The 23563-nt window shown below is 38.5% G+C and overlaps 1 protein-coding gene across 11 annotated transcripts in view; it reads right to left on the reverse strand.

Moving 5' to 3' along the window:
* Nucleotides 1-23563, reverse strand: part of CDC14B (cell division cycle 14B) — a 103157-nt gene that overhangs the window by 51724 nt on the left and 27870 nt on the right. For 8 of the 11 annotated variants that reach the window (XM_034647232.1, XM_034647238.1, XM_034647234.1 and 5 more), the window contains exons 2-3: nucleotides 2483-2573; nucleotides 1874-1949 (exon numbers count right to left, since the gene is read on the reverse strand). In XM_034647232.1, the coding sequence (XP_034503123.1) occupies nucleotides 1874-1949; nucleotides 2483-2573 (167 nt within the window). Of the gene's footprint in view, nucleotides 1-1873; nucleotides 1950-2482; nucleotides 2574-3926; nucleotides 4485-23563 lie in introns of those variants that run through there. The other 3 variants (XM_002928716.4, XM_011236614.3, XM_011236610.3) reach the window with 1 other exon arrangement.

The following is a 23563-nucleotide window of genomic DNA, read 5'->3' on the forward strand; positions in this document are numbered from 1 at the left end:
GAATGTGTACATATTTTCCTTTAGTTGTTTACATAAAGTAAGAGATCCAAATTGATTTAAAAAAAAAAAACAACAAAACCCAACCAGCCATAGAGAAACACAAGCATAAGACACTTTAATTCAAACTCTCAACACACTTTTGTCACTAATTGAATAGGCAGTAATGTTTCCATCAGGTTGGATGGTCAACACCCTGAAAGTTGTTCTGGAAAATGGTAAAAAGTTTAAAAAGGAAAAAAAAAGGACCAATATGCCAATAGACTCTTGGTTGAGTCAAAGGATAAAAGGTGGAGTACAGGAAAGGAGAAAAAAAAGTCTTTCCAAAATTAAAGCAAAGAAACATAAGGGGAGGTCCTGCAGGGAGAGAATTATTTTTAGCTTCCCAGCCCTAAATGAACAAAAGACCTGCCATTAGCAACTGGAAAAAAGGAGGAGGGTGTGGACATAAATATACAAGGCCACAAATGCTTATATTCCTATTCAAGAGAAAAATAAAAGTCCAGAAAGAAGAGTCTCCATCTCTACATAAATCTGTAGGGCAAAAATATGTAATACAAAAAAGAAAAGGCAATGCTACAAGTTCCATTTTTCAGATTGGTAACTCCTTTGACAGGTGCTTCTTCTTCTTTTTTTTAATTTTTTTTATTACATTATGTTAGTCACCATACAGTACATCCCTGGTTTCTGATGCAAGGTTCGATGATTCAATTAGTTGCGTGTAAAACCCAGTGCACCATGCAATATGTGCCCTTGACAGGTGCTTCTAACATTTATAATGGGGAATTTTAGGTTTGAGGCTCAAGGGAAAAAAAAATCTGCCTTACTCATAAATTTGTAATACAACTTAATTTTTAATTGAAAATAAATTTTATTTCTTCTGTTTATTAGTATGATAGGGAATCAACTGGATAAAGTTGTTTTTTAAGAACTACCTATCCTTAGGGGCGCCTGGGTGGCACAGCGGTTAAGCGTCTGCCTTCGGCTCAGGGCGTGATCCCGGCGTTATGGGATCGAGCCCCACGTCAGGCTCCTCTGCTATGAGCCTGCTTCTTCCTCTCTCTCTCCCCCTGCTTGTGTTCCCTCTCTCGCTGGCTGTCTCTATCTCTGTTGAATAAATAATAAAAAAATCTTTAAAAAAAAAAAAAAAAAGAACTACCTATCCTTAAATCCAATAGTTTCTACTTGAGAATTTACAGTGACTAATTTGGATTGCTAGCAGTAAACACTTTTTATTGATGCGACCGTAACGTAGAAGTTTTTAAATAAAGGAATGGGGTCTGAGTTCAAAGTAACGGAAATACACTTTTGCAACTCTCATATATAGTCTTAAAGGTATGCTGTTTGCCCTTGCTTTCCCTGCTTCTTAATGGTATGTATAAAGGTGGGGGTGAAGAGTCACAAGTATATTACAATACCCTGGGAGATTAAAGATAGAATGGAAGTAAGATGAATCAATATTTTTTATTAGCTTGCTAGTACTCTGTCAAAGTAAAGGTAGAAGGAACAATGACCAAAGCAAGGGAAGTTTCTTTTGCAAGGTTTCAGTTCCATTAGATCAGACAGCAAGAGGTTTCACTTTTATTAACCAATTTCTACTTTGGCTTTTCAAGTATCTGAGCATCACCAATCCAAACCAGAACCAAATGACCCAATCAATCTTAAACCATTCAGTCAAAACGCTGGAAAGCAAACATATACACTATGACTATATAAAACGAAAATTACATGTATGTTCCAAACACCACTGCAGTGAGAAATAAGACTTTTTTTTTTTTAAATAAAAGAACAGAGATATGTTTTCCTTTCTTTTTCCTCCCCAGAATCAGGCTAACAATGATTGCCTAAGTCAAATCTTAAGTAAAAAAGATTTTACCTTTAATTTCTTATTTATCTTGCAACAATATCTGTAAACCATTGCCAGATTGAGTGGTCCAAAATCTGCGTAGAAGCTTTAAAAATGAAAAACAAAAACAGACATATACATTCTAGATCCTCTAAATATAAACGCCTTTTTGGAACTACAAGATCTAACTAAGACAAGAAAGCATACACCAAACTGACATCGGTCATACAGCTTAATGATACTGCCGAACCAGTGGTAATTTAGTGGTATCCTGGTAAAGGAATGCCTAATAAAAAATAGGACAAGCGCTACAATGCTTAAATCTAGCCTCAGTAACATCTGAATAAAAAAGCTGTTTTCCACATTTTAACTTTTATATTACTAGTTTATATCTCATTGTACTTTAAGCTGGTGGAATTTCAAATATAAGTTGTTAAATTCAGGAAGGTTCCTTCATTTTGATATTTCCCCTAAGGATCTACTTTATTACCAAGGATTTTACTACCAAGACAAAATGCATTCTATCATTATCAATCAACAGATTTGTAATTTCCCAAGGCTATTCTATTTATAAACATACCTTTAGATTCTTCAAAATAAAAAAAAGTTAGTAACAATCGTTTAAAAAGCAGTACTTACTTCTCATATTCAAGTTCATTATCTATGCTGAAATAATGTACATTTGATGAACTCTTTGGTCTGCTGTAGAGAATGGCAAAACAAAGGCGATCTGAAATGGAAAAATTGCAATGTTCCTTCCTTCAGGTTATTAAAAAACGTTTCTCATATCATGATGCAACTCTTTTCAGATGAAGTCAAATTTTTATTTTTTTCCATGCATGGTAATAAGGGTGCCAATGGGTTAATTTCAAAGTGTTCTGCTATTTTGGTAGGTAACAATAAATAAGCGACATTCTTAAAGGAGAAATTGTTTTAAACCATACATTTCAATAGCAATAAGTAATTTTTCACATAGCAATATGGCTAGGTTTCTAGAGGAACCTCTCATTACAAAACTTTGGTTCCCCTGGGCTAAGAAATTTCAGCAAACAACAGCATGCATTTGATAGTTAGGCAGATTACTTGTGCTATGTTTCACTAGGTTTTTAAGTCACCCTAAAAAGTTATTTCAATAGGAAACTGTATTTTTTTAAATAGAAGCTAAAGAACGCTATCAAAATCGCTGCAAAATTAACGTTTACTGCAATAGACCACAAACAACAAAACAAACCATGTGTTCACTCAACTTTTCTTAGGGATCACGACTTTGGTAGTTATTTTTACAATTAGACAAATTACCATTACAACAGAAGCAATGAGAGGTTTCTCCACGATGAGTGTGAGATGAACTTGGGGCGCATAAATGCAGTGAGGCTGCTGTGAGGTTCAGCAAGAATGGTAGGGAGCAGTAATGCTCAGAGCCTCCACCCTTCCTCCTCTGCCTCACCCCAAAAAAGTTGCCTAAAAATCCACGGTGAAGCAGTCACTTGCCATACCTACTAGTAGTAATACGTAATGCTAATAGAATGCTAACACTCTGATGTAGCAAAATAAAGTACAGCCTTCAAAATAGTAAAAAACAAAGAACGCCAGCTGGCATCCCTTCCCCAAATGGTAATTTAAACAATTTTTGTCTGCAATTCAACTCACACAATCGCTGTAATTTATTTCCTTGCAAACTCCTCAACTGAACTGTCTTGCAACCACAAACACTCAAACGGATGACGGAGCTTATTCCTTTCCAACCACAAACGACCTTTGATCCCCATACACAGACTGACCTGGGATTTTGCTCCCTTGGGTGAGTAGGGGCAACCTCTCTACCAGCGGCGGGTGTAAGGACACCGGCTTCCCAACTGCACACGTCTGCGCGGATTTGCCCCAAAGAAAGACCACGGCTGGGGACGAGGAGTCCCGGGAGGCCACCCACGCCCGTGAGACAGCATCGGCCTGGCCCCGAAGTTGAAGGGCGGCTCTTGGCCGGCAGGCGCCTCCTCGCCTCCCCCTGCACGGCCTGACGCCCCCTAAATACGGCTGTCACAGCGGCTCCCAGGACAGGCGAGCCCCGCACCCCCGCACTCACCTTTGATCACCTCCGCCACCAGAGGGGTCCCTGCGCCCTCCCGGCTCATGACTCCAAAGCATCTGGAAGGCGGGGCGGAGGGAAGGACCGGGTGGCCAGGGAACAACCAGCCGCTGAAAGAGGAGGCGCCGCGACCACACCCCCAAAGTTTAAAAAAACAGAGTTTAAAGGGCCGCGCCCAAGCGCAGGGCACAGCGACGCCCGTCGGCCGCCCACCACACGGCGGATGCGGGCCAGCCAACTCCGGAAGTTCAAAACTTCTCAAACGTCCCCAAACAGAGCGGCGACGGAGTGGGGCGCAGAAACCAGCCCCAGCCGCCCGGGCCGAGCCTCGGGCCGCCTAGGGGCCGCCGGGCGGTCATCTGCAGCGCCAGGCCTGGCCCGGCAGCAACTCTGCACTTGACGGCGGGACCTGCGGTAAAGCGCGGGAGAGGCGGGCGGCAGCCTCGTAAAAGCAAGCGGCTCCAAAAGCCATTAAAAGTACTTGTCGGAAGAGAAGGGCTCGGCGGGGACCTGCCCAGAGATGCGGGGAGACCTCCCACAGCCGCGCGCGCAGCTGCCCTCAGCAGCAGCAGCAGCAGCAGCAGCAGCAGCAGCAGCAGCAGCAGCAGCACCACCACCACCACCACCACCACCACCACCACCACCACCACCACGAAAAGCTCGAAAAGCCCCACGGCCCCCGGCAGGCAGGATGTACTATGGCAAGCCACACCTCCACGACAAATAGCTTTCCACAGCGACGGCGACACGGCGACGGACGGCGGAAGGACAGAGGCAGCACCCTACCCCGAACCTCATAGCCTGCCTCCTTTCCGGCCAGATGCGCAGCATCTGGGAACGGCTTTGAAACCTTCCCAGTCAATGGCTTGGGCCCGCCGGTTGGGAAAAGCGCTCTGCTGTTCATTTCACTCCTGGGCGAGCCTAGGAAGATGAAGCGGCGGTAGCTCTCCGTGGGCGGGGGCGGGGGCGGGGGCGGGGTCCTGGGCCGGGACGTCGTCCGCTACTGGGTCAGGTCGGCTAGGCTCCAGGCCCGCGGGGTGCCCGGCTCGCCGGAGTGCTGGCATCTCATTAAAATGGGCTCTCCGACACTGTTCAGGACTTAAAAGCAAGCCTAAACACTGAGGCCATGTGCTCCTTTAAAGGCCTTAGGTTTCACCTCAGTAAAGCACTGGGATGGCTTTAAAAAATTCAGACACAATACTAAGCATCCGTTTAAAGTATTTTCTAAGTCTATGTTACTGTGTTAGTCTCAAGTGAAAAAAAATTAAGATACAGTGTGAGTATGGTCCCGATTTTGTTATATATACTGGTGCTGCTGGGGCTGTGGGTGGTTTTCGTTCCCCCCTGTTGTTTTTCCAAATTTCCTACAGAAAAGTATTGCTTTACCCATGAAAAAGCTTGCCATGACCCTCCCTTGGAGAGAAAGGCAATACAGTAACAACTCTTTTCCCCAAATTACTTACAGTCTCAATACAACATATGCATCATAGGACAGTATACACAAGAAAGTATGTATCTTTGCATCAAAAGCAAGCCTGCATACCTCCTAACCTTACTCTAAAATTTCCAGACAGATCAAAGACTTTACATGTAAAAAACAACAATGAATTATTTCTGTACTCTCCAACTGGGCCTTTCTAAAGGAAACGAAATCTAAAAGCCGTAAGAGAATCGACTACTAAATTGATACACATTTTTAAAATGGTTTTCATGGCAAATAAATGTAGAAAGTCAAGACATAAACTGGAAAAATATTTTTAAATTCATCTCAAGCTGATGCTGAACTTCAAAATACAAAATGCGAACCGAAACTACAAGGTGCTATTTTGCCTTCAGACTGGGAAAAATCAAAGGAGTCCGATAAGGCATCGTGTTGGTGAGTCTGTGGGAAAACGGGCACTTTCTCTCACGTTTCCTGTGGGTAGGAATACAAACTGGGACAACCTCCCTAAAGGGCAAGGAAGGACAATTTGGCAGAAATTTTCAAGACTGAAAACTGGCAAGACGGCTAAGATAGGGGGCGCCCTGCCTGGCTCAGTTGGTTAGGCGGTGGCCTTCAGCTCAGGTCATGATCTCAGGGTCCTGGGATAGAGCCCTCCATGGGGCTCCCTGTTCAGTGGGGAGTCTGCTTCTCCCTCTACCTCTCCCCCCCCTTGTATGTTCTCTCTCTCAAATACATAAGTAAAATCTTAAAAAAAAAAAAAAAAAAAAGACTGCCAGGATATGCTATTTAAATGCTACCATTCCTACCATTTATTTGAGTGTATGTTAAGGATATACACACATTTGTATGACCATATATGAAATCTTGCATTGCAAATCTCCAGAAGGATATACAAGAAACCGATAGGAGTGGATGCCTTACAGGGGAAAACTGGGTGTTTAGAAACACAGAAGGGTAAGCGAAATTTATGTCTTTTTAAAACTTTCAAATTTTGTACCATATATTACCTATTCAAAATTGTGAAGCTTTTGAAAAGTGAACTTGCAGGCTTTTTCCAAAGCTGACTCTTCATCAAGATACACAGCATAGTAAGCACAGTACAAGGCACCTGGAAATGTTCTTTGCACACATTTAAAAAAGAGAACTAGTTAGTAACTTTTGATTACTACCTATATAGATCTCGAAATCCAGTTTCTTCTAACAAACCCAAATAAACCTCGGAATACCTAGACGGAAGTGGGAAGAGAGTTTTTTGTATCACAGGGAAGAAAAAAAAACCAAAACACTGATTTTTGATGTCCGATTATCCTTTAGAATATATTCTCAATATTCTACTATTAGAATAATATTGCAATAAACTGCTACAGAGCCTAGAGTGCTATATGAGAGCTATTTATTAGAAACCTGGAGCTAGAAACAGGGATCTTTACAAAGTTTTGCTTAAAGGTTCATGATTAAACTTATAAACCCAGTGTAAACCTACTATCTTCCACTTAATGGTTCTGTTGTCAAAAACAGAAAACTGAAGTTTTAAAGTAATAAGTCTTCTTGCCTATATATGCCTGTCACATAATGTTGCCTCTCCTGCTTCTCTGAGTAATATGATACAGTAGAAGGAAATGAAATCTCACCATTTTAAAATGTTAACAAAAACATTCAGCATCCTCACGCCAACGTTGTCTGTTTTGACTTGGCTTTTTGGCCTCCAGTTTGCTACTTCTTCCTTTAATAACGATGTTAAATAAATGAAAAACATTTTCCTACGTGACAACTGTAGATATTTGGGGGATAATTAATCAAACAGAGGGGTATGTTCTAAACCAAGTGAGAAATATATGTAGGTGTCAGGTGTCACTGATAATATGGTATAAACCACTCTTTAACAGAAAAGATTAAAAACTCTACTTGGACAGAACAGACACAATGGACTTCCTACTATTTCTCTTTACCCCTGGAACTGACTGGACTGACTTCACAGATCCTGGCAGAGCAGCTAGAGACATGAACAGCTTCCCTACTGGATAAGAGAGCTCACCACAAGACAAGCAGAAAGGAGGATTCATATACCTATGGAACAAAAGAGAACAGGTAAAAAAAACCAAACAAACAAAAACAAAAAACCAACAGTCTCCACCTGAGAGAGAAGGCAACAGACATCAAGCTCTCATCTGTGTTAGTCATGCATCTTTGAAGGGAAGAAGTGACCAAGTGGAGCAGAGGAAGAAATGTTCATGAAAGTACTGATTCAAAAGAAGAAAACAATGACGGTGAGCAGTTCCTGGGAATTTAGTGCCAGGCACTGTACTAATAAGCTCATTACAACCTATGAGGTAAATACTGCTACTGCTACCATCAGTATTTTTCAGGAAATGAAACCTAACCTTAAAGAGGCAAAGTGACTGACCTAAGCAAGGTCTCAAAACCCGTCGTAAAGTAGCAGAATTAGGACAGGCTATTAGATTGAAGCCTAAGATTTTTAAAATCCCTGCCTCAGAGCTTGCCCTAATATAAAGCATGAATAATTAAAACAATATGATTTTAGCACAGCAATAGACAAATACGACCTAGGCATATATGAAAACTTAGTATATGGGGAAAATGATATTTCAAGTCAGTAACAAAGAAGGCCTTATTCAATAAGGGGCAAATATCTACATGTATAAAAAGAAAGTGAGATTCCCATCTCACCTATTACACAGAAAAAATACCAGATTACATAATTTGTAAAAAGATCTCAGATAACTACAAAAATATACTGAAAAGGTTTTACAATTTAAATGGGGAATTTTGGGGGTGCCTGGGCTGCTCCCCCTGCTTGTGCTCTCCCTCTCTCTGTCAACTAAAATAAGTAAATAAATAAATAAACTTTTTTAAAATGGAGAATTTTTAAGCATGACACAAAAACTCAAGTCATAGAGGTAAAAAACAGAAACTTAAGGGAAAATATATAATAAAGGGTTAATAACCAGAACAGATAAAAAGTAACTACAGAAGCAATAGAATAACGCAATAGAAAATAAAACTCTATGAAGGCCATAAACAGCCAATTCAGAAAAGCAATACAAACAGTCAATAGCATATGAAAAGAAAACCTTCCCAGTGGCTCAAAAAAAAAAAAAAAAATCATCATCATGAACAGATTACAAAAGAAAGCCCCATGATTATCTCATTTAATACAGAAAAAGGATCATTAAAATCAACTCAGTTCCAATTAAGTTTTTGTATAAGGAGCCTAAAGGAGAACTTCCTTAACCTGATAAAGATTATCTTCCAAATACCTCTAGCAAATATCGTACTTCATGATTTAATTTGTAAGCATCTCCCTGAAATCAAAAACAAGACAACAGCTCCACCATTACAATAACTGGAAGTTCTGGCTGATGCCAAGAAAAGAAAAAGAAATGAGAGAGTAGAGTTGGAAAGTAACCAATTGTCCTGACTGACAGACAATGATTATCTTCCTAAAAAATACAAGAGAATCTGTAGACAAACTATTAAATAACCTAATAAGCTTTTGCAAAGCTTCTAGATATAAAAACCAAGAGTTTTTCTATATATTTGTAATAACCAATTATGAAATGTAATAGAGAAAATGTGCATGTCCTTTATGAATATGTGGGAAGATAAAGCAGGTTTATGATTGGGAAGATTCACTATCAAAAGATGGTGATTACCCTCAAACTAAAGCCAATTCTTACTAAAATCTCAATAGAGCTTTTGGTGGAACCTGACAAGCTGATCCTAAAATTAATCTAGAAGATTAGAGGGCCAAGAAGAACTGAGACCACTGTGAAAATGAAAAGGAAAGTGGGGATGCCTGGGTGGCTCAGTTGGTTAAGCGTCTGCCTTTGGCTCAGGTCATGGGGACGGAGTCCTGCATTGGGCTCCTTGCTCAGCGGGGAGCCTGCTTCTCCCTCTGCCTGCTGCTCCCTCTGCTTGTGCGGGCGCTCACGCTAGCTCTCTCGTGCTCTCTCTCTGGCAAATAAATAAAACCTTTAAAAAAAAAAAGAAAGAAAGAAAGAAAAGGAAAGGAAAGGGGCTCTTGCCCTACCACATAGCAAAACTTAAAATAATCTGGCACAGATCAAATAGACAAAAGGTAAAGACGAGAGCCCAGAAAGAGGCCACATATACACGGAAACTTCACATATGGCAGAGATGGAATTACAGATCAGTAGGAAAATTAAGAATACTCAATACATGGTATGGGGATAATTGGCAGTGCATATTGTCAGGGATGGCAGGAGGGAAGACAATTTGATTTCACATCATATGCCACCTGTCCCCAAAGAAGAAAAAAATCTCAGGTGGATTAAAATCCTTGATATGAGAAGAAAGCTTTGAAAGTTTTAGAATAATAGAAAATTAACAGCAAAGGGATGAATTTTTTTTTAAAACAAGACACAGAAGGTACCAACTATTAAGCAAAAGTTTAAGAAATTTGGTCACATGAAGATTTGATGCTTCTGTTCAATACAAGACCCCATGAGCAAAATTTTAAAAGAGAATTCACACACTAGAAGATAGGTACAATGCATAAAAACAAAAGAGGATTAGTATCAGAATTTACAAACAAATATAAGTCAAAGAGAAAAAAGCTAATACCCCAATAAATATATGGGCAGAAGATGGGAATAAGAAATTCACAAAAGAAGAAATGTAACTGTCCTTTCTCGCTCTTCTTTTTAGGGCCTATGAATATGAGGATGGTTTTGGTCTATGCTATGCCTTGTGATGAACTGAGTTTATTGCTCAGGGAAAGCTATGGCAACAACCAACCCTGAAATCTTAATGATTTAGTTCACTACAACAGAGGCTTATTTCCTGTTGGTGCTACTAGTCCATCATCCGTAAGGGGATGGAGGAGGCTCTGTTCTACAGTCATCCAAGGACCCAGGATGATAGAGGCTCCATCAGTTAGCAGATACACCATCTGGAATTTATCCTTGTGGCTGGTTGTCCAATTAGCCAGTGACTGCTTGCATAGGTAATTACAGCTGCCTGCAGATCTAAATGCACAGAGATATAAACCAAGTCCCATAATTTTATCAGTAATAATGCCTACATTTTAATCTTTATCTGTTTAACTCCTGTGTTCCTCTATCAATTGGTCTGGAACTAAGATAGGGAAAAGAGTAATCTTATCTGAAGAGATCCAAACATCTTCCCCCAATGTTACATTAGTCTCCACACTCATCTATATTTCTGAAATATTTTATAAATGAATTTTTTAAAAAGGAAGCCATTAGAAGAACTACAAAGGTTTTCACACCTTCCAAATCATTAGAGCAAGAGAAAATGAAACTTTTAAGAAAATATGATCAAGGCGCCTAACAGCTAGGAAGAACATGGCAAACAGAAAACAAAATGAGATGGTAAGAATAAATCCAAATGTATTAATAATAATAAAGCGCAAAATACTTAAATTCATCTTTAAGATTTTCAAATTGAGTTTAAAAGTATATACTGTTTAATAAAGACTACTAAAACAAAGCCTGTAGAGATTTCATTTAAATGAAAAGATAGAGTATGGTACCCCATCTTACTGTACTTTACTTTATTGTACTTCACGGATACCATGATTTTTGCAAATTGAAGGTTTGTGGCAACACTGCATTGAGCAATCTCTTGGTGCCATTTTTTCCAACAGCATTTGCTCACTTTGTGTCTGTGTGTTACATTTTGGTAATTCTTAAACTATATCAAACATTTTCATTATTATTATATATGTTAAGGTGATCTGTGATCTTTGATGTTACTATTGTCACTGTTTTGGGATGCCACAAACCACATCCATATAAGGTGGTGAACTTGATCGATATATGTGTGTATTCTGTCTATTCCACCAACTAGTCATTTCCCCATCTCTCTTTCCCCTCCTCAAGCCTCCCTATTGACAATTAATAACCCTACAATGACCTCTAAGTGTTCAAGTGAAGGAAGAATTACACATCCTTCGCTTTAAATCCAAACGCAGAAATTACTAAGCTTGGTAAGGAAGGAATGTCAAAAGCCAAGACAGGCTGAAAGCTAGGCCTCTTGCACCAAAAAGCAGAGTTGTGAATACAAAGAAAAAGTTCTTGAACTCATAGCAAAAAGCAATAAGAAGATGAAGATGTTTCATGATTAAAGATATAATCTACCAAGAGATTATAACAATCACACATCTTACGACAAGATTTAAAATCCATAAAGCAAAACTAGTGGAAATAGGAGAAATTAATAAATCTATAATCATAAAACACTAACATACCTTCAAAAAATTAAGAATTAGAAGTTTGATCTAGTAAATACAGAATACTGTTTTCAACAGAGAACATAAACTTTGCAAATAGGATATGCACATAAGTCATCATGTATTAAGGTCACAAGGAAATCATAAGAACTTCCAGAAAGCAGAAACCATACATACAGACCATACAATGACCAAAATACAATGCTTGAAACTTACTGATGAAAGAATAACACAGAAAATCTATTTCTAAATAATATGCAACATAGAGAAATTAAAACAGAATTTGACACATTTAAAATTAATGTCAATAAGAATAATTCATATTAAAATCTGTAGAATATGGTTAAATAAAAATCTGAAGAGAATGATCTGCCTACAAAATGTCTCCCTGTCACACTACTCACAAAAAAATAAACCGTATCTGATTAAAAAGCTGAACACAGTAATTCTGATTCTCTACATCCCAGGCTATGGTAGGGTTGGATATCCTGACTCCCTTATGGCTAAATGAACAGCGGTGAGATACATATCGCTTCCAGGCCGCCCCATTAAATTGACGGTACAAAACCCTGCAGAATTTTCTTTCCCTCCGACCAGCAGCATTCAAGATTATAGCCATAATACAAACCATTTTAGAAAACTGGTGGTGTCCAGGGGTGCCTGGGTGGCTCAGCCAGCTGGGTGCCCAACTCTTGGTTTCAGCTCGGTCGTGGTCTTGGGACCGAGGGATGAGCCCTGCCTCAGGCTCTGCACTTGGCAGGGAGTCTGCTTGGGATTCTTTCCCTCTCCCCCCCACCCCTCACAAATAAATAAATCTTAAAAAAAAAAAAAAAAAAAAAAAAGATGGGGCGCCTGGGTGGCTCAGTCAGTTAAGCCTCCAACTCTTGATTTCTACCCAGGTTAGACCTCAGGGTTGTGAGATCAAGCCCTGCATTTGGCTCCGTGCTCAGCAGGGAGTCTCACTGAGATTCTTTCCCTCTTCCCTCCACCACCCACTGCTCTCTCTCTCTTTAAAATACATAAATAAATCTTTTTTTTTAAAAAAGAAAACTGGCAGTGTCCATAAAAAATGAACATCACACATTTTATGATTTAGTAATTCCACTTCTAGATATATATACATACACAACAAAATACATACATATTCACTAAGATACAAAGGTTCACAGAATCATTTGAAAATAATGACTGAAAACAAAAACTGAAAACAAACCAATGTTCAGAAACAGTAGACTGAAACACTGTGGTACTTGCTTACAATGGCATATTAAATAACAATAAGAATGAATGAACTATAACCATGCACAATTATCACAGATGACCCTCACAAACATATTGTTTAGTGAAAGTAGCCAGACACAAAAGAGTACATACAATACGATTCCATTTATAGAGATTTTAAAACAAGACAAATCTTTGACAATAAAAATAAGGATTCTCCTTGCAAGAATTAGTGATTAAGAAAGGCCACATAGGTGTAGTTTCTGGGGTATGGTGATGTTCTGTTTCTCAGTCTGTGTGCTTGTTATTTACCTATGACGTACACAAGCTGTCCATCAAGTTGTTCCTTAAGTGCACATTTCTGTGTATTACTCTTACATATTAAAAATGTGTATATTATTAAAATAAAAAGAGTTCACTTACGTCATACTCAATAAAAAGTTATGTATGTACTAGCTGTGCTCCACCAGCCTGGGTAACAAGAGTAAGGAGACTCAGAACAGGTCTTACCTAATCAGTGATAGGTATGTGTCATGAACACAAAATAACCTTTGCTTGTTACATTCCACTAAGATTTTGGAGTTGTAATCACAATATAATCTAGCCTAACCTGATACTCATCTTCAAATGTTTAAGAAAAGTCTTAAACTAAAACAAAATGCAAAATGCAAAAGCTATAAAGTGAAAGGATTTGATAAATTTACAAAAGACACCGTAAGGGTATTTTTTAGAAACTGGGTAGGGAGAGAGAAGAATACTGTAGCCAACCTGAAAAAACTCTCAACAAAAGTAAGTATATAATAGATTATAACCCCATGTATAAAGTAAATATGTATGAATGCTGATACAAATAAGTGATTAAATAAATGGAGGAGAGAAACCTTCCTTACAGAAGAATTCCAAATAAAGGTAGCTACTTCCCTCCCAGAGGTGCAGCTTAACGCCTCCTCCTCTTTGTGTGAACTTAGTGACTTGCTTCTAAAGAATACACTATGGAAAGGGAAAAATGGCAACTTGACAGAGGAGAAATCTGGCCAACACTACTTTAACCCAAGTAGTCATGATTAACCAGTGTTGTCAGGTGGATTTCATGTAGCCCCTGATAGGATAAGAAGGGCAATTTGTTGTGGCATTCATTCCAAAAGCCAGTATAGTCATCAGAAAATATCAAACACAACTTAAGAACATTCTATAATATGCCTGACCAATACTCCCCAAAACTGTCAAGGAAACTGTCAAAGACCTTAGATGACTAAGAAGATGATACCAAAAACAATATAGTATCTTAGAATGAATCCTGAAATAGAAAAAGGTCATTAATGGAAAAACCGGATATCTGAAAAAAGTCTAGAGTATACTTAACAGCAATATACCAATGTTAGTGTCTTAACGGACCACAGTACTTCAAGATGATGTAGAGATTCAACTGTGTCCCCCCTAAAATATATATCTCGAAGCCTTAACCCCCAGCAGGACTATATTGGAGATAGGGCCTTTAAGAAGGTCATAAAGATGGGGCCCTAGAGCAAGAGAATTAAAGTCTTTATAAGAACTGGAAGAGGGGCTCAGTTGGTTAAGCGTCAGACTCTTGGTTTCAGCTCAGGTCACAATCTCAGGGTCGTGAGATTGAGCCCCACATTGGGTTCTGTGCTCAGCACAGAGTCTGCTATCCCTCTCCCTCTGCTCCTCTCCCTGCTTGCTCTCTAATAAAAAAAAGAAAGAAAAAGGAGAAAGAAAAAGAAGTAGAAGAGATACCAGAGATCTTTCTTTCTCTCTGTGCCCACACAGAATAAAGGCCATGTGAGGTCATAGCAAGCCAGGAAGAGAGGCTTCACCAAAACCAACCCTGGTGGCACCTTAATCTTGGGACTTCCAACATCCAGAACTATAAAAAAAGATACACTGTTGTTGTTTAAACCACCCAGTCTGTGTGTTTATCTTGGCAGCCTGAGGTGACTAATGCAGAGGGTAAAGTTGGAGGAAACTGAAACTAGTGAAGACTATACAGGAATTCTCTGTACTATCTTTGCAACGTTTCTATAAATCTAAAAAGTTACTTAAAAAAAAAAAAAGCAACTGACTGGAAGAAAATATCTGTGATTGATTAACAAAAAATATATATATAATAAATATTAAAAACGCCTGTGAAATACCTTAAAACTGCAAATGGTCCAACAGAAACAAGAGTCAAATATAAAAAGGCAAGTTAGAAGAGTAAACACAAATCACAAAAAACGTGAGATGTTTAGCCTAATTTAAAAAATTATAAAACTGTAATTCTGTTTCATACCATCAAATTGGAAAAAAAATATTTTAAATTCTGATATCAATTACGGAAAGTTTGTGGGGAAGTTGCTACTTGTATACAAAGAAGGCATTCTGGAGAAGTGTATGGCAGTGTCTGTCACGCATGTATTCCTTGACCCAGCTGGTCCCCCTTCTTGATGTCTACCTCATAGAAATGCTAGCATAAGAGCGCTAAGAAGCATTTGTGAAAATGTTTACTTATGCACTGTCTGCAGTAAAACTAAATGGAAATAACAACTGTTATCAATAGCAGAATAATTACATAAAGTAAAATTAAGTCATACTGTGACTTAAAATTAATGAGGCAGAGTACTACGAAATCTCTCCACAAGTGCTACAAAGATAAATCGTTTTTTAAAAAAACTAGACGAACAACAGATACACGTAACAACAGTGAAACAAAGCAGTATCTCTAAAGGCAAATTTATATATATGAAAACATACAGAAAAGCAACTGGGACACCCTACCAAACAGTTAATTTATAGAAAAGGAACTGGGATTGGGGGGTGGGGAAAGAAACAGTTATTTTATTGGTATTACTTAGGTCTTTAAGAAAATCTTAAAAGTAAGTCTTTTTTACTTAGTTTATATGTAATTGAAAATAGTCCTCTGGGGAGTAAGGAAGGGGGGGACCTCTCAACATCTTTCCAGATCATCTCCCTCTCAACCTGGGTGGCCTAATTCCCTGTTAATAAGTGCCGTGAAACAACAGCTATTTTCAGCCAGGACAAGATCTACTGTCCCAGGGCCGACATCAGCTTAAATAAAGCATTAGTAACTAGCACTCTTAACTGGAAGAATGAGTTAGTAACTCCTGCCAGCTGCCTTTCACCACCCTTCTTTATCTCAGCCTATCCTTCATCCCTGGGCTAGAGATTCAAAATTGTCTGACTAAGGGGTGGCAAAGATAAGACAGCTCTATCAAGCTCTTTGGTCTTCTTTTTAAAACAGAGGCTCTGAAATTTAAATCACTGGGGAGCCGGGGTGGGGAGTAGGTGAGGGAAATCTCTCCAGCCCTCTGTCTCACATGCTCTCTGGCTATGTGACAAAAAGCAAAATTAATAGCCCTAGACTCTAGTTTTCTTTGTCTTTGAATGCTGTAAAATTACTCTTATCTGAGACTTCTAATATATTTACTAAATTTATCAGAAGGTAGAGTGCATGTATAATGATTAATAGAATAAAAGATTAATTCTTCTCTTCTTGTTTTATATAATGGCACTGGGTTATCGTTAAATTTGCTTTCAAACTGCTTAGACAGGTCAAAATGTATCCAGTTTGGTTTAAACTACACTGTGGGACAGATCAGTTGACCTAGGGGCAACTGCTCTTATCAGAAACTCACACTCCAAAGATGGATAGCTTCGAAGCAGGAAAATCACATTCCAGAGATGATACAGCTTTTCTATTATCCGTATATCTGGAGAATTTATAATTAAAATATGCAATGCCAAGTGGTTTTTATTGGTAAAATGAGTAGCTTGCTAATCAAAATAACAGTTGTTAGGAAGGGCTCTCATTGGTGAAATTAATGGCTGTCCATGTATGCAGATTGTAAAATCTGTCTATAAAATATTTTAGACAAATGGGGCGCCTGGGTAGCTCCATCGATTAAGTGTCTGACTCTTGGTTTCAGCTCAGGTCATGATTTTGGGGCTGTGGGATCCAGCCCCACATAGAGCCCCACGGAGTCTGCTTGTCCCTCTTCCCTCTGCTCCTCCCCTCGCTAGGCTAGCGCTGTATCTCTAAAATAAATAAATAAAATCTTTTTAAAAATATACTTTAGACAAACATTTTATAAGAATCTAATGTGACTCTTATTTAGGGATAGTGTTTAAGACCACATGTCTAATGTGGCCTGTGTCCAGCTACTGCTGGAGGACTGCTGGTTGGCTAGTACCAACTAGAAGGTTAACAGAATCCTGTACCTGGAATACTGTCATATCTGCCTCAAGTGAATCTGTCACGAAAGCAGGGGTCAGAATATCTAAAGATTCAGCAGCTAAGCCCATAAGAAAGGGTGTATTATGACTTATGCCTGCTTGCTAAGAATATCTAATAAATGTTGTGTACAATTGTTTTCGTCTGAGACTAGCTTTCATTATAACCCTATATACCTCAAGTTTCCCTGCAGTTATTGTTATCTATCAAACAGTTCTAAGAGCTGTGCATGACCAAACTGGCTCAGGTCAGTTTCCATCAGTCCAATACAAAAGTTAAATTAGATCTGGCATCACTAACATGCCCTAAAACATTTGGATCATCATGGCATGGAAGTAAGACACAAGCCAGAGAAAGGAAGTTACACTGAAATAAAGCAGTCAACTTCAGCAGACAGATACTTTCCTAGGATCCTAAGCCAAGAACTTTGATAGATAAATTCTAATTTATCTACCTAAATAAGCATTTCAAAAGGCAGGAGGGGTGGGACGGGGTAATTACATGGTCTATCTCATCTCAAATTTCTTGGCAGTGTATGTAAAAAAGACTTACTTTAATGAGTATTAATATAATTGCTTTATCAGAAGCAAATTCTTATTCACAATACTCATTATCTCCAATGGTATTTTAAGGCCCTCCTAACAATATTTAGGACAAATCACAATTCTAGGCCACTAGTCCTATCAACAAGTAATTTTTTTTTCTGTAGAAAAACATCAAAGGGAGAGCTTTTAAAAATTATGCCAATTTCTCTGTGGTTTTTAAGAAAATGGTGTAGAGAGGATTTTGAGTACATATTAAATTTTTTTTTAATGGAAGAGCAAAAGATTTAAAGGCACGCTATGAAAGAAATTATAGGAATGACCTATAAGCTCATGAAAAAGGCATTCAAATCTGGGAAATGCAAATTGAAACCACACTGAAATACCTACACCCACGAAAATGGCTACAATTAGAATCCCAACATCAGAGGCTCCTGGTTGGCTCAGCCAGTAAAGCCTGCAGATCTTGATCTCAGGGTGGTGAGTTTGAGCCCCACATTGGGTGTAGAGATTACTTAAAAATGAAATCTTTAAAAAAAATAAAAAGGTAGCACCACCAATTGCTGAGGAAGATATAGAGCAATCAGAACCCTCAACATTGCTAAGGGGAATTTTAAATGGTGTTAAGACCATGGGACATACACTTTCCCTATGACCCAACCATCCTATTCCTAAGTACATACTCAAGAAAAATAAACTGTGTCTACAAAAAGACTTTACACATATTATTTGTAGCAGCTTTATAAGAGCCCAAACTGGAAACGAGAAATGTCCACCAACGGGAGAACGGATAAACAGAATGCTGTATATTCATGCAATGGAACACTGCTCAGCGGAAACAAAAGAACGAAGTGTTGATACACAAAATGGGACGAAACTCTTAAGCATTGTGCTGAGCAGAAGACAGACACAACAGTTCATGCTATAAGATTCCAGATAAATAAATTTCAATAACAGGTAGAACTAATCTATACTGACAGAAATCAGAACAGTGGATGCTTGGGTATGAGGGAGAGGGGCCCAGAGAGAACAGTGGGTAACAGGGTATGTACTTGTTAAAATTCAAACTGGACACATAAATCTGTGCAATTTACTGTACACAAGTTATACTGTACTTTTTAAAAGAGGGGGAAAAAAGAATCTTAAATGGTAAACATTCATGAAATGATTACAGAATAAGGTTTTTTGTATAGAATATAATTAAGAATTATCTTGACCTAATTAAGTGTATAGCATAGACCATGAATAATACATAACAGTGCAAAAAAAAAAAAAGACACGTACCAGAAAAGATAGTGTGACTAGTAGAAAGATTGTTAAAATGTAAGTATTTTTACATTTGTAAAATGTAAAAGACTGTTTATAAAAATAAAACCAAAAAAAAAAAATTTAAAGCAGTTCCTTGGGTCCTAAAAGCTATAATGCCTATAAATCTGTATTTCCTAATTCACAGATACAGAGCCTTTTAATAGAAGGAATCTGCCATTCCTTACATTCCATCAAACACATTATTTAATAAAGTACTCTGGATTGAGAGTAAGGAGAACAGTGACTGTTAAGGGCCTGTGGTTCCAAGAGCCCTGGTCTGAACACCAATCCTCAGAGCCACAACTCTGCTTTTTAGAGGACTGAAGAGAATGAGAGCACCTGCAGTTAGAAACACACCCCACCTAGTACAGTGCCTAAGACACAACAGGTGCTTAATAAGTGCCTATTTAAAAAAAAACAATTTAGGGGCGCCTTAGTTGGTTAGGCATCTGCCTCCGGCTCAGGTCCTGGGATCGAGTCCTGCATTGGGCTCCCTGCTCAGCAGGGAGTCTGCTTCTTCCTCTCCCTCTGCTCCTCTTCCTGCTTATGCTCTCTAGTTTGCTCACTCTATCAAATAATAAATAAAATCTTTTTAAAAAGCATTAAAAAAAGAAACCAATTTAATAAATGGAAGAAAGACAAGGCCAGAGGAAAAGGAAAGTCATTTATCGAGCACATCCCAGGCTAGGCACTTTAAAAACATTATCTCATTTCATTTTTCACCACAGTCTGTGCTACAGGTATTACCACCCTATTTTACTGATGGGAGGCAGTGCAAGGAAGAATAAGTAACTTGCACCGCTTGTGACAGTGGGGTAAAATAAAGCTTTTAACAAATATAACCAATGAATCCAGAATTAATTCATACATAAAGTAGCATATATACCAATGATTGCCATATAGCATTTTTTTAAAAGTCCCCTATTTCCCATTATTCTATTGCATTGTGGCTTCAAGGAAAGCCTATGGAAAAATAATTAAGTGGCTCAGGTAGGTGACTTCCAGAACTGTTTATTTTATATGATATGGCTTTCAAATTTTAATATTTTAATATTTTTTTCAAAAGGAAGAAGGGGCCAAAAACACTATAATCTGCATCATATAAAGAGATGCTTTATTTGAGCTTTTCCAGGCTCAATTCCCTTCAAAGCTTTGCTTCCTTCGGGGGTTCCCTTCAAAGCTTTGCTTCCTTCGGGGGAGCTGTGACACCAAAACAAACACTCTGGGGGAGTCCAGAAGGAGCGTTGGAAGCGGCACAACTTTGTGGAAATCTAAGAAAGAGAGTGGGATGTTCACTGAAAGCCCTCTATTAACCCAGCCACACAGCGTCATTCAGCAAAGGAGCGTTCTATCTTGCTTACAGGTCATTTTTTTGACACAACAGATTTTCACAGGAGTAACATTTAGCTCTCTGCAGCAGCTCTACATGGAACAGTAAACCTAAGAATTTTAAGAGAAATTTGTTTATATTTTGAATTTGAGGAGGAAATAGCTCTTGCTAAGTTTAACATAATTTTAAGGGGGTTTTCTTTTTATGTTTTTAAAGTTTCTGGTTTTTTTTAAAGGAAATTTTAGGATAAGTCATTAAATATCCAGGAATTTAATGTCCATGCTAAATTATACTTATTATCTACTTTACAACAATGTGAATTTTTTTTTAAGATTTATTTATTTTAAAGCAAGAAATACAGTGCAAGCAGGGGGAGGGCAGAGAGAGAGAAACTCAAGCAGACTCCCCGCCATGCAGGAGCCCCAGTGCAGTCCCACGACCCTGAGATCACAACCTAAGCTGAAACCAAGAGTCAGAGGCTTAACCTACTGAGCCACCCAGGCGCCCCAACAATGTGATATTTAGACTGTAACTATGAAGCAGTGTTACGTTTTACAGTATTACTAAAGTACTTATAATTGAAAACACTGCCTGAAAGCAGAAGTGAAATCTTCCTATTGAAAAAAACCATAAAGTGCTAAAGATGCTAATAAAGTTTATACCTCCTAAGTACATTCCGTTGTTTAAATTGAATGGAAATGTGCACGCACTCTGTTAATGCTTAATCACACATTCTCAATTTTCCTCAACAATTCTAATTTCAAATATTCTGTTCCACTCCTAAAAGTAACCCTTATATTCATCAGATGCACTTATTTGCTTAAGATACAAGTAAAACATTCTCCGAAATCTGGATTCTTGATCTCCAAGAGCCTAATATATTCCAGAGGAATACCTACACAAATAGCAATATTAAGATCAGTCAACAAATAGAAATAGATGTGAAACTTATTTTTTTAAAACCGTTGTGCACGTGTGTGTGTGTGTGTTGTGTGTGTGTATGATCAAAAACATCGTAACACAGGGGCACCTGGCTGGCTCAGTCGGAAAAGCACACATCTCTTGCTCTCAGGGTTTTGAGTTCGACCCCCATGATGGGTGTAGAGATTACTAAAAATAAATAATTTTTAAAAGACCTCATTAATAATTGTAATCGATTAGATATATATTTAAGAAAACAACATAAAATTCACCATCTTAACCATTTTTAAGTGTATGGTAGTATTAATTATATACACATTGTTGTGAAACAGATCTCCAAAACTTTTCCATCTTGGAAAAACTGAAACTCTATACCCAGTAGAACAGCAACTGCCTTTTTCCATCTCCTCCCAGTAGGCCAACCACCATTTTGTTTCTAAGAGTCTGACTGCTTTAGATACATCATACGTAGAATCATACAATATTTGTCATTTTGTGACTGCCTTATTTCACTTAGGCATAATGTCCTCAAGGTTCATCAATGTTTTCCTTTATGACAGGACTGCCTTAAAGACTGGGTAATCTCCCACTTCAATGTATACACCATATTTTCTTTATCCATTCACTTGTTATGGACATTTAGGTTGCTTTCACCTCTTGGTTACTGTGAAAAATGCAGTGAACATAAGCGTACATAAGTGATCTCTTTGAGATCCTGTTTTCGGTTTTTTTAGATATATAACCAGAAGTGAGATTGCTGGATCACATAGTAGTTCTAATTTTAGTTCTAATTTTAATTTTAACTGTTTTCCATAGCAGTTGCACCATTTTACATTCCTATCAACAATGCTTGAAGGTTCTAGAGACGCTTAGGTGGCTCAGTTGGTTAAGCATTTGACTCTTGATTTCAGCTCAGGTCTTGATTCTTAGGGTTCTGAGTTCAAGCTCCACATTGGGCTCCATGCCCCTGTGGAGCCTACGTTAAAAAAGCAAACAAACAAAACACCGAACGTCTATGAGAGAGAAAGGATGCTGGGGTATTACCACCACTTCGATCATTAAAATATTTAGAGGCACCTGGGTGCTCAGTCAGTCAGTTAAGCATCTGACTCTTGGCCTCAACTCAGGTCTTGATGTCAGACTTATAAGTTCAAGCCCCATGTTGGGCTCCACAGCCAGCGTGGAGCCTACTTAAAAACGAAAACAAAAAAAGACACAAAGGTTCCAATTTCTCCACATCCTCACCAACACTTGTTATTTTGGCTTTTTTCTTTCTTCTTTTTTTTTTTTTTTTTTTTTTTTTTTTTTTAGAGTGCCCAACCTAACAGGTATAAAAGTAGTAACTTATTGTGGTTTGGATTTGCATTTCCTAATAATTAGTGATGTTGAGCATTTTTTCATATGCTTTATGAGATGACTGAAAACATACATATTGGTCTCCGCCCTGGTTCCTGGCACAGAGCTCCTAAAATCCTCATAATTTCCTAAATCATAAGAACACTAGGAATATCTTTTGTTCTAATATTTGGTCTCTGATCCTGACCTGACACAGGATCCTAAATTTCTAGAAATATCCCGGGTGATAGGAGTGTCTTCTGCTCTGATGAGATAACTCTGGATTAAGGCTGGTCACCAGAAAGAGCAAGCCATATTACAAGCTTGGAATTTTCAGCCCTGCCCTGAATTCTCCAGAAGAGAGAAGAGCTAGAAATGGAGCTGATAAATTGATCATGCCTACACGAGGAAGCCCCCATAAAAATCCCAGTAGTATGGGGTCTGGGACGCTTCTAGAGGTACCAGGAGAACAGCGGGCCCAGAGCAGGGATGGAAGCTCCATCCCATCCCACATAGCTTGCTCTATGTATCTCTTCCATCCGGATGTTCATCTGTATCCTGTCATATCCTTTTATAATGAACTGGTAAATACTAAGTAAACTGTTTACCTGAATTCTGTAAGCCCCTCTAGCAATTAAACTTGAAGAGGAGTCATGGGAACCTCTGATTTATAGCCAATCAGTCAGAAGCACAGGTAACAACTTGGATTTGTGACTGACATCTGAAGTGGGGGGAGGGCAGTCTTGTGGGACGGAGACCTTCTGTGAGATGTGATGCTATCTCCAGGTTGACAGAGTCAGGACGAAGTTAAATTATAGGACATCCAGCTAGTGTCACAGAAATGCTTGGTGTGGGGAAAATCGCCACATACTTGGTAATTCAGAAGTATCAGAAGTGACATGTTATCTTTAAGAGTGAAGGAGACACACAGGAGGGAAACCTGAGAGGTCTTTTTCTAACATAGCTTATTGGCTCTTTGTCTTCTTTGGAGAAATGTCTATGCAAGTCTTCTGCCCATTTTTTAGTTGGATTTTTTTTTTTTTGGACTT

This window comes from Ailuropoda melanoleuca, chromosome 17, assembly GCF_002007445.2.
Source record: "Ailuropoda melanoleuca isolate Jingjing chromosome 17, ASM200744v2, whole genome shotgun sequence".
Taxonomy (NCBI): Eukaryota; Metazoa; Chordata; class Mammalia; order Carnivora; family Ursidae; genus Ailuropoda; species Ailuropoda melanoleuca.